Here is a 13,845-nt window from a genome sequence, read left to right on the forward strand (position 1 = left end):
TGTTCAGAGCTTGTATATATGCAAGCTTATTTTGAAAATGTCGTAAGCAAGATTCAGGCATCTGTCAAATGTGTTGTATTATGGCTACCGCCACATGAAATATGGCATATTTTTGTGTTGTATCATTCTTTTGTGTTTAATTACACGCACTAAATGTCAGTGTTCTATGAATTAACCGGTAATTTCGTTATGCTTTTTTTTCTTTCGAAAAACACTATAAGACGTTTATCGCTTTTGAATTGAGACTAAACGCCTATTATTTGTACACCGCATCGACAACATTTTGTGATATTTAATTCCTAGTTACACCGGGAGTCAGTGCTTTGTCCTTGGCATTCAATTTAATCGCTGGGGGCTCGCCCGTCCAATTGATAACTTACGAGCGTACAGAGCAGACACGCAACAGATAGGCCTGTTCAAAATGTAATTTCTGATACAACAATTATTTTCGCGTCCGACTGTTCCTAATTTACTGGTGGCAGGACCTCTTGTGAGTCCGCGCGGGTAGGTACCACCACCCTGCCTATTTCTGCCGTGAAGCAGTAATGCGTTTCGGTTTGAAGGGTGGGGCAGCCGTTGTAACTATATTTGAGACCTTAAAACTTATATATCAAGGTGGGTGACGCATTTGACGTTGTAGATGTCTATGGGCTCCAGTAACCACTCAATACCTGGTGGGCTGTGAGATCGTCCACCCAGCTAAGCAATAAAAAAAAGGGAGTTAATAGAATGTTGGTGTCCATGCTATGTAGACTGTCAATTCCTCTATATATCCCACGTGCCCCCTAGGTTTGGGCATCTCGTGGGACATTCGGCCCCCTATCCGAAAAAAAAAAGTATGTAGATACCCCAAAGCTTTTACGCAAATGTCACAGATCTGGCTAAAAAACATTATAAAAGGTGGAAAACCAATTTTTGTTACCGTTACTGCTGGAGATTACTTTTGACTTCTCAAGTATATCATTAGTTGCATTGATGATTATGCATTAAGGTCACCGCTTACAATGGTTACATCAAATGACAATAAAAAACGTTAAACAATGGCGGCCACATTTCTCTAATGTTGCCGGCCAATGAAACTGCCGTCACGTCTAATATAACCGTTATCACGAACTCATTTGATTATAGGTTCGAATATTTAACTAGAATAATTTGATTAAGTTCAGTGAATTGTAGTATATCGACAGACCTTTTTAACAAGTCGTTTGGGAGTCTTTTTTTTAATCGTTAACTAAATCATATTTCCACTTTTAGACGGTTACCGGGGCTTATAACAGCCAAGAGTTTAATTTGTGGAAGGAATAGGTAGAATATATTAAAATTTTGGTAGGTACTTTATTGTTTGGAGTTTTTTTGGTTAGATTTTTTATAAACACCTTTTTATTGCACTTTTTGGTTAGATCAGCTTGTGTTAAGTACTTACCGGAGTTCATTGCCCTTACAATCTGAATGTCTAAACTAGACTGAAAGTTCTGGCGCCCCACTACCCTCTCTTATCTACTGTTCACAGTATCTCAAAATGTAAAGTATCGAAAAGACATGTCTATGCGTCCAACGATCTGTGTAAGTAAACTGGAGCAGTTATGATACCAACTGTTGCTAACCGGTCAGGTAACGACAAATAAAATTTTAACTGAGTCGTTCGATTCGAGTAGACATGCCTTCCTTGTTGACGTAAAATGTAAATGAATGCACAACAGGTCATTTATTTTTTAAATATACTTGCAAAAATAAGAATAGTTTTATTATTTAATAATATATATTAGATCGCATTAATTACGGAGGTCGCAGCCTAAGGTCTTAAAAAAAACCGAAACTGAATCTAAAGTTTATTAAAATTAAAAAAGATTACAATGAAACTTAAACTTAATTATTGCTACTGGTCTGTCTTCCGACGATGTGAGTTCAGAAGTGCGGGCCCCGTGGCTGGCTTCGAGGCTCCATGAGGTAAAGGTGCTGAATCGGCGTCCCCGCACTCATGTGCGTCAATGTGCCATTTACGTCAATGCACGGTTTCTAGGGTGTTGAAATGCTGTCTCAGCGTTCACGACAGTCACGTACGCCAATGTATATATGTGGTAAAATTCCTATTGCATATCCGAATATTACATAGAGTTAGGGTATATAACACCTCCCCCCTCAGCTCAGCGACTATTTGAGCACCTTGAGGTCAAATGTTGCTGTCCTTGGATCTTGATGTTCTAATTTTTCAAGATCTTCAGATTCATGGCTTCGAGCTGTCATTACTTGAGATGGAGGAATCTTCTTTATTGGTTTCGGTTTCAATTTGTATCGTTTCAGGATGAATGAAGAAATAATAACGATTGCTACGGCCAGAGCTCCGTACAAGGGAATGGTTGTATGGTATATTGCTGTATCCGTGTGGTCCATTTGGATTGGCTGCTGCATTATAATTTTGTCTTGTATAGACTGTAGACTTTTTAAATTGATGGAGTTGAGTTTTATGTGTTGAATTTCTTTAGTATCGATGGCGTCATAGTTGTGAGGTATCTCAGTTATCAGTAGTGGCTGTCCTTTCACTCGGTCGTTGATATTGATTATAGTGAATTCTGCAGTGCGCAAAAGGCATTTATGTGGTATGGTGGCGAGGTAACTCCCATGGAGGTTGATGAACTGCTGTCGTTCACACTGAAGCTCTGTCTTCGTGGTTTTGGGAAATATGAGTGTATAGTGCTGATCATCTAGCTGTTCCACCGCTTCCTTGTCGAAAGTTACTTTGGTAGGTCGGCATGAATTATCCAGGGTTTGGTGGCTGACGATGCTCTCGACGCAATCTGGGTCTCCTCTAGATATGTGTTTTATCTTTTCTTCGCATATATGTTCTTGGTTGAATTTCGGACATTCTGATTCTACGTACATGAAAGTTACACCATTGGTTGCTAGGAATGGGTAAGGTGGGACATATGTCTTTAAGTTTCTATTTGGGACAAGTGAAAGCTTATAAAATTCAAATTTGCTAGGAGAGATAATAGGAAATTTGAATATAATGATTATTTTATTTCCTGCATAATAGTATCCTGATTTTATCACGTCGTAGTACTCCCTTAATTCTGCCTGTAGCACCTGTTCCTGACCGTATACTAATATAAGCTTATTAATCATAATCCTTAAGTTTTCTATACCTAACATGCTATGATGAGTGCTTGATGCACGAATAAAAGCTAGAACATTCTCTATTCTACTTAACTCTACAAATAAGTCCTCGGCGTTCTCGCTAATAATAGCTAGTAGTTGAGCGAATTTCGCGTATTTTAAAAGATTACTGTCGGCATGAGCATTACTTTCCAATATTAACTGGAAGCTGTTATTAATCATAATTTGATTTTCTGTTATTTTAGTAAGCAAAGTTGTATGCTGGCTCATCCACTCCTTATTGAAACTAACATTATCATTAATTGCAGATGTTAACTTATTTTCGTTGCGTTCTAGAATTTCGATAGCTTTATTGTATTTTTCAGCGTCAGTGTGATCCAAATTACCCGTTATGCTTTTAACCAGGGATCCCAAACCGTCTACAAGGCCTCTTTTATTTCTTAGGTTACTTGGTTCTAAGGTACTAAGTTGTTTCCGAATTTTATCAATTTTACCTAGGAGATAATTTATTTGCAACTCGTATAATAAGTATGTATCGTTAGTGAGCTTCGTTTCAAAGGACTTAAGCTGTGAGTCCACAGAGTCGAGTCTGTCGTTTATGTCATTCAATTCAATGTATTGTATGAAGGAATGGTAGTGCGTAATAAGTCTGGCATTGCCGAGTTTGAAAGGGAGAACACCGGGTCCATCATCAAGGCTTTCCAGCCTTATCTCGTGCGCCAGTGTCACGTGAAAGGTCATCAGGATTATCCTGTAACAATTTGGCTGTTTTAGGTACACGTTTGAGTCGCGATTTTGCAATGGGGCCTTTCTTTTTAGAGGTATAGATGTGGATTGGGAGATCAGCTAAGACTGTGTCTTGCGTGTATCGAGTGGCTAATTTATTCCTATTGGCTGAGGGGTTCGTTACAAATACTTGTTGGTTGGGTTGATATTCAACCTCGGGTTCCCTATCTTTATTTATGCTATTCATTATTTTTGTGCGATTTTCGAGTGAAGATTCGTTTATTTTGTCATATACGTCTTTCATTTGCTGTCGGTGTGTTAAAATATATTGTTGCATTAAGTGTTCAGTCATGTCGATATCAAAGGGGTCTCGAGGGTCAAAGTGTCCTCGAATTATATCGTGGGGTCTGCACTTTGTGAAGCTGTGTACGGAACTATTATAAGCTAGAATAGCGTAGCCCATTAGGTTTACTATAGGTTCGTCTTTCTGATTAAGTCGTAAAATTCGTAGGTGTTCTAGTAAAGTCGAATGAAATCTTTCAATCATTCCATTGTCGTTGGGGGCGTTAGCTAAGGTTTTATGATGGTTGATTTTATGTAACCTCGTGAATTCAGCAAACATCTGGTTAGTGAATTCCGTACCGTTGTCTGTCACTAGGGTTAAGGGTAGTCCATGGTGGGTACTGTATTTTAGTAGCCCTTGTAATATACTAATAGCTGTACCATCGCGTAAATGATAAGCTTGTCCGTACTTAGAAAAGACGTCTATGAAAGTTAAGTATTTTTCGTTATGAGCGGTGAATAAGTCCATGTGAACTATTTCGAATGGTTTTGAGGCTGGGGGAACGATATTAAATTTAGGTTTAATCGGATGTCTATCGTATTTAGTTTGACCGCACACTGTGCACTCATTTATGTATTTGGAAATCTCATCTTTCATTTTAGGCCAATAGTATTTGCGTGAAAGGGCTAAGTAACATTCATTTATTCCCCTGTGATTCGTTTTGCCCTCATGATAGCATTTTATGATCTCCTGTTGTCTTAAGTATTCCTTGACATCTTCCAATTCGGTAGTTGCCAGGACTAAATTCATGGAGGAACCTTTAAAGTTTTCTTGGATGATAGGGATAATAGAATACATACCCAGAGGGGGCGTGATTTTAATTGCGGTTTTAACTTTAGGATTCACATATTCTTTTATCGCGTTAACTACATCTTGCTCGAGATTTGATTCAGATACCTGAATGAAAGTACGAGTGTGTGTGTCAAAGGGTTTAGTCGCGGTTGTCCGTCTCTTAATATCTCCTACGATAGTAAAACATATTTGTCGATGAAATTTATTTAAGGGATCATAAGTGATTGGGACTTCGAGAATAGGATTCTCGTTGCTGGTGTGAGCTGTAATCGTTGATGAACCAGCGTCGGATGGCGGTCGTTCTGTGAGGTTTACTATCATGGAATCGGTCTCTTCGTTATTAATTTCGATACGGGATAGTGCGTCAGCGTTAGTGTTACTTTTACCCTTTTTGTAAACTACCGTATAGTCATATTCGCTTAATTTAAGTCTCCATCTCGTTAGTCTCGAATTCGGTTCTTTAATATTCATAATCCATTGAAGGGGCTTATGGTCGGTTAGTATTTTAAATTTACGACCGAAAAGATAGGGCCGAAAATATTTCGTAGCCCATACTATTGCCAGGAGTTCCTTTTCAATGGTACTATAGTTAATTTCGCTGTCGTTAAGGGTCCGGGAAGCGTAACATACAGGTTTGTCTGACCCAACGGGTCCTTGACTGAGGACGGCTCCGATTGCTAAGTTAGAAGCGTCTGTTGTTAGGATGAATTCTTTGTTAAAGTCTGGGTATTGCAGTATGGGGTCGTTTGTGAGTAGAGTCTTACATTTTTCAAAGCAGCTAATGTATTCGTGGTCAAAAGTTATTTTGTTAGTCTTTTTTAAACATTTTGTCATAGGTTTAGTTACTCTGGCGAAATCAGGGACGAATTTCCTGTAGTACCCTAACAGGCCCAGAAACTGTTTTATTTCTTTAGGTGTCTTTGGCATGGGATATTTTTTTATAGCCTCTATCTTGTCGGGATTTGGTTTTATACCGTCTTTGCTTATGATGTGTCCCAAGTACGCGGTTTCCAACTTAAGAAATTCAGACTTGTCCATCTGAATTTTAAAGTTAGATTCTCGTAGTCTGGTGAACACCTTCTCCAGATTTGTCATGTGCTCCTGTAGGGAGGTGCTAAATACGATAATATCATCGAGATATACAAGACAAATCTCGTTTTGTAGACCCCGGAGGACATTGTCCATTACTCGTTGAAAGGTGGACGGAGAATTCTTCAAACCCATCGGCATGCGCAAAAATTCGAAATGTCCATGCTCGACGTTGAAAGCGGTTTTAGGTATATCACCAGGGCTCATTTCCACTTGGTAAAATCCAGACGCAAGGTCCAGAGTAGTAAAATACTGACACCTACCAAGCTTATCAAGGACATCTGTGATGTTAGGTATTGGATACTTATCGTCAATAGTCTTGTCGTTTAGTTTACGAAAATCTACAACTAGCCTCCACTTTTGTATGCCAGATGCATCTGATTTCTTTGGGACCACCCATATGGGAGAGCTCCAGGCCGAGTCAGAAGGTCTGATTATGCCTTGGTCCAACATTTTAGTGATTTGATTTCTAACTTCCTGACGGTGCACAAAAGGGTAGCGGTAGCTTTTCGTATAGACTGGTTGTTCGTCTGTAGTCTTAATCTGGTGTTTAATTTTATTAGTGAAGGTCAAGGCTTCACCCTCAATATAAAAAACGTCAGCATATTGTCCACATAGAGTCTCTAAATTAATCTTTTCTTCGACATTCAGATGATTAGTACGAAGCCGGGATAATACTTCCCTAACCCGGTTGGGGTCCTGCTCGTGGTTTCCGCATTCGATATTGAAGATGTCTACTTTTAGCCGTTGGTCAAAAGTGACGGTAATGTCGGAGTCAGTGGGGTTTTCCATCTCTATGATACCCGTATGATCGGTAACGGTAGTGATACATTCGTGTACAATGCAGTTACATATCACTTGCTCATTTATGTGCACTTCACCATCAGGGCTGTCTATGGGCACGTTAATCACCCTAGTTGTATTAGCAGGGATAAGTTCCTGATAGTTGGCCCTTCTACACATATAACATAACAACGGTATACAAGTATGATCGGTAATGAGTAAATTGCGTTTCAGATCGATTTGAGCTCCGTCTAAGAGGTCAAGTCCTAACAGTCCGTCGAAATGATTATGGAATTTGTAGATGAACAATTTAACATCTTTTTGTTCATTGATATCTATAAAGTTCGGTAATGTTATTGAGAAGTCGTGGGTGCTCGTGATACGCGAGTTTGTAACCTCGAAAGGGTCTCGGTTGAGAGGTACGTGTGAAAAATACTTCTGCACGGCTTCAGGGCTGATAAACGACTGATTTGCGCCAGTATCCACTAGAAATTTAAGTGGTGGTTCGGACATCTGTATGTAACGTAATTCTCTTTTACATTGTAAATTAAGTTCTATTTTGGTTCGGGGTCGGTTCGACCTTTGTGAAAATCCGATTCATTTTGGTTTTGTCGACTGGTTGAGGGTTGAGGACCCTCCAAGGCATTTCCCGAGTACTGATGTTGCCCAAGGTCATCAGCGTACGCGTTATTATATTCGTATTCGATCGGGCTTTGATCGTAATATGTGTTAAAGTCATAGTAGTAATCGTTCGTTTCAGTGTACGGGTCAGAGTTGTAATACATGTCGTCATTGTCCGTCATAATATTGTAATTTATTTCACGCGTTTTGAAATAATTTGACGGTGGTGGATTCCCGAATTTACGCCAGTCATGTCCCGACATCGTAGGCGGAAGCGTTTTAGTAACAAAATGACTAACTCCGCTCATTGGTTTCGGTCCAGGGTTTTGGGGGTTGTTACGCGAAGGAAATCTAAATGCCGCTTGGGGGTTGTAGTCAGGTGGAGGTGCGCGGAACATTTGCTGTGTGCGACTGGGCATCCGCGGCTGGTAAAAGTTGTTAGGCGGCTGGTAACCGGCTTGCGGTTGCATCATCGTCGGTCTATACGATTGCGGTTGTGGCATAATGTTAAATGGTTTAGGTGGCGTGAAGGAGGTGAACCCGGGAACTTTTGGTGGTCCATGGGTCTGCTGTTGCGGCGTATATGAATGGCGTTTGTCAGCGTTTTCATTACGTTGTTGCAAATAAATTATGTTTAACTCCTCTTGGACAAATTCCAGTGCCTTTTCAATTGTATTGGGTCTCATACATCGAATACGTGACCCCAGAGGTTCTCTAAGCCCTCTCACAAAAGATTGCAACGTTAATTTTTTGTATAATTCCCGCTTAGCCTCAATAGTGGTGCTAATCGTTTCATGCAACGTGACGTAAGTCATTATGGTACTGAAGAGGTTCTGGCATTTGTCAAAAAACTCAATGGGTGTGCTGTTTCCTTGTCCTAGTAGCGAAAGGTCATTGTAAAGAGCGGTTTCGTCTCTCTGGTCTGAAAAATTGTTGATTAAAGCATTACGAATGCCCTGCCAGCTTTCGGGTATCCCGTTTGAATTAATTGTTCTTGCTGCATTACCGGTAATTTTATTTAAAATTCCATTTAATAAACATAAGTTAGTTAAATCCGCGCCTGGCTCAGCTCTTAGATATTGAATGACAATTTGATCACAAATTCGAATGAACCTCGTGAGAACATTCGGATTCCCGTCGAATTCCGGCACTGGGCGCAACGCCTTATAAATGGTGTCAGGGTCCATTATGTCTAATATACTACCACTAAATAACCTATCTATACCTAAGTCTAATTCTAATTCAAGAAGGTCGATATTTCTACCTAAATCTAGCTCCCTATTGCGATTGATCTGCCTTGAAGAGACAGATCGGTGACGTTTGTGAGGGTGGAAAATTTTGACGGGTTCGTACAAGGAAGCAACACAAGGGTACAATAATTCGAATGTACTTACAGATTTTTCATTATCTTCGGTCCACTGAAGTTCAAGTGATCGCCTTCGGCCGCGAGCCTACCAAAGTTCGAATCTCGAGACAAAGCACTTAATAGCGCGAGCAGCGTCAATGCGTGATCGCTGGGTTTCGATATTAGAGGTCCTTAAATCGCGCGCGCACTGCTTCTCAAGATCCTACCGACTGCGCCAATTACGGAGGTCGCAGCCTAAGGTCTTAAAAAAAACCGAAACTGAATCTAAAGTTTATTAAAATTAAAAAAGATTACAATGAAACTTAAACTTAATTATTGCTACTGGTCTGTCTTCCGACGATGTGAGTTCAGAAGTGCGGGCCCCGTGGCTGGCTTCGAGGCTCCATGAGGTAAAGGTGCTGAATCGGCGTCCCCGCACTCATGTGCGTCAATGTGCCATTTACGTCAATGCACGGTTTCTAGGGTGTTGAAATGCTGTCTCAGCGTTCACGACAGTCACGTACGCCAATGTATATATGTGGTAAAATTCCTATTGCATATCCGAATATTACATAGAGTTAGGGTATATAACACATTCATAAACAGTAATAATTGTTTTAGTGTTGACAGACAAATGGTACGAAAGCCGATTTGCGCCATTAGTTGAGTTAAGTCAAAAACAATCGCCTTTATGAAGATTCCGTGTATAAGCATTCTTTATTTGTTTTAAATATGCATTTATAAAAACTTAAAAAATAAATGCATATTAAATATTTGTGACAGTAATGCATTTTAAATTAAAATTAATGGTAATATGCGATCGTAATCTCGGATTGGAGTTCTCCCACGCGCCCTCTAAACTCAGTTTTGACTCTCAGAATGTCAATTATGTTAGATGCCTATCGCGTAATCGATTTTGCACGCATTAGGATTAGTTAATCGATTGTTTTTTTTTCCATTAGGAATGATAATAAATACCTTTTAAAGTATGTCTCAAGTAATATATAGACTATAATTTGGCATTACTGAACTTTACTGACCTATAAATGTGTATTTGATTGAGGATTACGTGTAAATGTCACTGTAGTTTTAATTCTAAAATCGATTTTCGAACGAAGTATAATAAGCACATAAAATTTTGTATTCGTTCTTTATTCGTATTTACTAGAATTGTGATTAGGAAATTTTGCAAAGGATTCTATCTAGATTCTATCTATCTATCTAGATAATTTTGAATAACTTATGATTTAGGCATTTAATTTTTAGATTTTTTGCTTTTCGTCGCTAATAATATGTGCATAATCTACAGATAATACATAGTCCACAAATAAGCGAGGGCCTCTTTGTAAGTTTTGTTAGAGTTCTGTCACAGAGTAATTACTACTAATACATTAAACAATATGTATGTACATAGTTCTTTCTCTCACTAAATTTTCAACCTTATTAGTTGTTTTCCTTAAACACAATAATTCTAAGACTTTTAGTATAAAAGTGGGTTTAAAATGTATCCATTATTGTCCGTTTCGCGTTTAAAATTCAATTAACTCTGGAACGGTTCATTTGAGGACTATTAAATTTTTTGAGTCGGCATTTGCTGCATCTTGTTTTGGATTTCAATGGAGGGAATTTACGCAGATATTTAAGATGAATCCGAGAGGACATGTTGAAATGAAATACTGTTTAGGGTTATTATTATTATTATAAAATCATCAGGGGCGTATTTTATCATATGGGCCAAATAGTCTCGGCTCGGGGCGGTTGGGTACGAGGGGCGGCATATATGTTTTTTCCTGCCTATTCGCAGGTAGCCTAAGAGGTTATACCAGCTACGCGCCAATAGGGGCGGCGCAAGGCACACTACCACACGTTCAGTTTTGTTTATTTCTTTATTTAACCTCTTCAGTACCCATTTCCATTAATTATCATCATTCTCAGCTTACAACAAAACACGCCAAGATTTAATATTTTGATTAAAACTTTTTGATGTTTCTTTAATTTATAGGGCGGCACACCTTGTAAACCCAGGGCGTTGAATCTTACGTCATAGAAACTCATTACAAAGTTATAATTTATGGCGGGGCGTATTATAAGTCCGTACGGGTAGGTATCGCTATCCTGTTTATGTTTACCGCGAAGCAGTCATACCGTGACGCCACAGTAGAAGTGAGACTTCGACTTCAGCCACAGGTGATTGGTAGTACTGCACTTTAAAACAGATACGCCGCGAAATCATACACCGATCTAAGAAAATAGAAAGCTCGCATAATATGAAGATACATTAGATTGTAATCAAACCCGCAAAATTATAATTTGCGTAATTACTTGTGGTAAGACCTCTTGTAGGTCCGCATGGGTAGATACCACCACACCAGGTGGGCTGTGAGCTCGTCCACCCAACTAAGTAATAAATAAATAAACTAATTTGTATGGCATGTCATGAATTACAATAATAACCGAGAACAAATCACACACGTTCATTCCGCTCCAAATTATAATTCCCTCTGTTATGGGGATCAGAAACTAACATATATACTTATAAACATTGAAATATATACATATATAGATAATTCACACCCTGTCAAAGAGCCAATAAACCTGTTCATCACACGAATGTTTGCTCGGTTGGGAATCGAATCCACGACCTTGAGTGAGTTGAGTGAGTACGTTGATTAGTTTAGAGAGTTTGTGTCTAAATAGTTAAATAGACGATTAGAATTGGGGTTCCTTCTTTTAATTCGAAAATTTATGGTTCCGTAATTTTCGCACACACACATATGAATAAAAGCACATAATATGTATATGGAACGTTTTCAAATCGACATTGACATTTTGTGTCGAGCTTTTTTTTTGTGATTGTATCCGCACACAAACAGATCCAGTCTTCGTGCTACAAAACAACAACTATAAATTATTAAAATGTACATGCAATTGATAATGAAAAGAGTGTTGTACTAGCGGAAATCACCAATATGTGCTTACTCCACAAGATCATGAAAGTTGTTAAGCACAGAATTCCTTGTTGTCTACACTTCGATCCACTAGACCTCTTTTTAGTACATGGTCTTTAACAAAAAAAAAGTGCTTTATAGTTTTTTATCGATCATATATTTTATTTTTTATAGTTTATATGGGTGATCGAGTTCATGGTTTACTTGGTGTTAAGTGATTACCGTAACCCACAGAAATCATAACGTAAATACTGATATCCACCTTGCCACTTGAGATTTATGACTCCGCCTGCGGGACTCGAACACCGTTTCATCGCTAGATATGCACCGAGTGTCTTATCCTTTAGGCCACGACGACTTCAATCTAATTATGCAGATTCTAATTTTCTTTGAGCGTATGTTTTTTTTTTTATTGCTTAGATGTGTGGACGAGCTCACAGCCCACCTGGTGTTAAGTGGTTACTGGAGCCCATGGACATCTACAACGTAAATGCGCCACCCATCCTTAGATATAAGTTCTAAGATCTCAGTATAGTTACTACGGCTGCCCCACCCTTCAAACCGAAACGCATTACTGCTTCACGGCAGAAATAAGCAGGGCGGTGGTACCTACCCGCGCGGACTCACAACCTCACAACCGGACTGGTGGTCCTACCACCAGTAAATGTTATGTCTATTATCGTGGAAGTCAATAAGTGCATATTTTACTTAACAAAAGTCGGTACCTGCCCGCGGGATTTGAACGCGGCAACTTACATACTTAGAGATAATATCTCAGTAACGATATAAGCGCTGTTTTTAATTAACCAAGATACGATTCGCAAAAGAATGTAGATCTTCATGCACTTCCTATAATAACAAAGTTATTCGCGAAACTGGATTCGAATCGTGAACGGAAACCGGTCCTTGAGTTCGTATTAATTAAGTGCAGTTCATTTGGGGACATTTGCTTGACCGCGCCATTGCCAAGGGCAATGTCAATTATATGCGACAAGGTTTTAGAATATGTTTTGATTTTGTGTAAAATTAAGTTAGAAATAAAGACGTAGCGTGGGTAAGCTTCGCACGAGGTGGAACAACGACCTATTGAGATTCGCGGGGATGTATGCAGTGTAGGACCGATTGTTGTGGCGACCCTTGGTGGAGGCCTATTTCCAGCTGTGGATCTCTGTGGGCTGCAAGACCGATAAAACTTCATAAGGAAAAAACGGCTTTGTCATTTAATCATAACATTTTTTTCAGTAGATAAGCGAAGATCTCTTGTCTCATTGTAGAGTGCTTTTTTGATTCGGTTCCTTGTCAAAGATCCGTAGAGCTGATACATTGTCATGTTACAACTTAGTTGGTCGCCAAGCTAAAAAGAACGTCTTCATTTCAATGAAACTCATGATTGCTTGAGATAGACCCGGTGAAAAACGGCAGTACCAGAGCTGGTGGTAGGGCATCTTGTGAGCCGGGTCGAGTGTATACCAGCACTGTGTCTATTTCTGTTGACAAACACCAATGCGTTCCAGTTTGAAGGGTAGGGCAGCCATTGTACTATAGAACTGGGACATACCATTCATGTCTCAGGGTAGCGGCATTTAGGTTCTTGATGTTTATAGGCTCCGGTAACCCCACTTAACATCGGGTGGACCGTGTGCTCGTTCACCCGTCTAAGTAATAAAAAGCTAATAATAACACGTCTTACAACCGGTATTGAGGTAAAATTATTTAGGAATGCTGGTTTGATTTGATGACAGGACATTATTTCTTCATTGCGGCCATCTTGAGTTTTGTCCGAGGACTTACAGCATTAAAAGTCGATAAAAAGTATTATGATTTTCGTTTATTTTAACATTAATGCGATCCACGAGTTTACAAATGAGAATACAGTTGCCACATTCAAATTCTGGCAAATGGAATAATGTGTCGATAATATAAAACCGTTCAGTAAAAATGTCAATGATTTATTGACATGTCATATTGGTTCATTTGAAATTTATTGTTAAACGAGTCTGACCTTTACGCGATCGTAATAGAAACGAATAGAATTGTTGTTTATTATTTTTGTAATTAAAATTTTCTTGCATTTATTTGGGTAT

At 39.1% G+C, this 13,845-nt stretch overlaps 2 protein-coding genes across 4 annotated transcripts in view; one reads left to right on the top strand and one right to left on the bottom strand.

The window, feature by feature from the left end:
* LOC114249006 (uncharacterized) overlaps positions 1-13,845 on the top strand; it is a 55,873-nt gene that overhangs the window by 13,115 nt on the left and 28,913 nt on the right. The window lies entirely within an intron of this gene.
* On the bottom strand, positions 1,817-3,351 carry LOC114252760 (uncharacterized). Its single transcript, XM_028187384.2, has one exon. It carries the CDS (start codon positions 3,334-3,336, stop codon positions 2,152-2,154), a length of 1,185 nt encoding a protein of 394 aa, XP_028043185.2. The 5' UTR covers positions 3,337-3,351; the 3' UTR covers positions 1,817-2,151.

Source organism: Bombyx mandarina, chromosome 10, assembly GCF_030267445.1.
Source record: "Bombyx mandarina strain Sakado chromosome 10, ASM3026744v2".
NCBI lineage: Eukaryota > Metazoa > Arthropoda > Insecta > Lepidoptera > Bombycidae > Bombyx > Bombyx mandarina.

Bases quoted from the DNA above. Each gene is read 5' to 3' on its own strand.
- LOC114252760 (XM_028187384.2), bottom strand. From the start codon at position 3,336: ATGATTAATAACAGCTTCCAGTTAATATTGGAAAGTAATGCTCATGCC.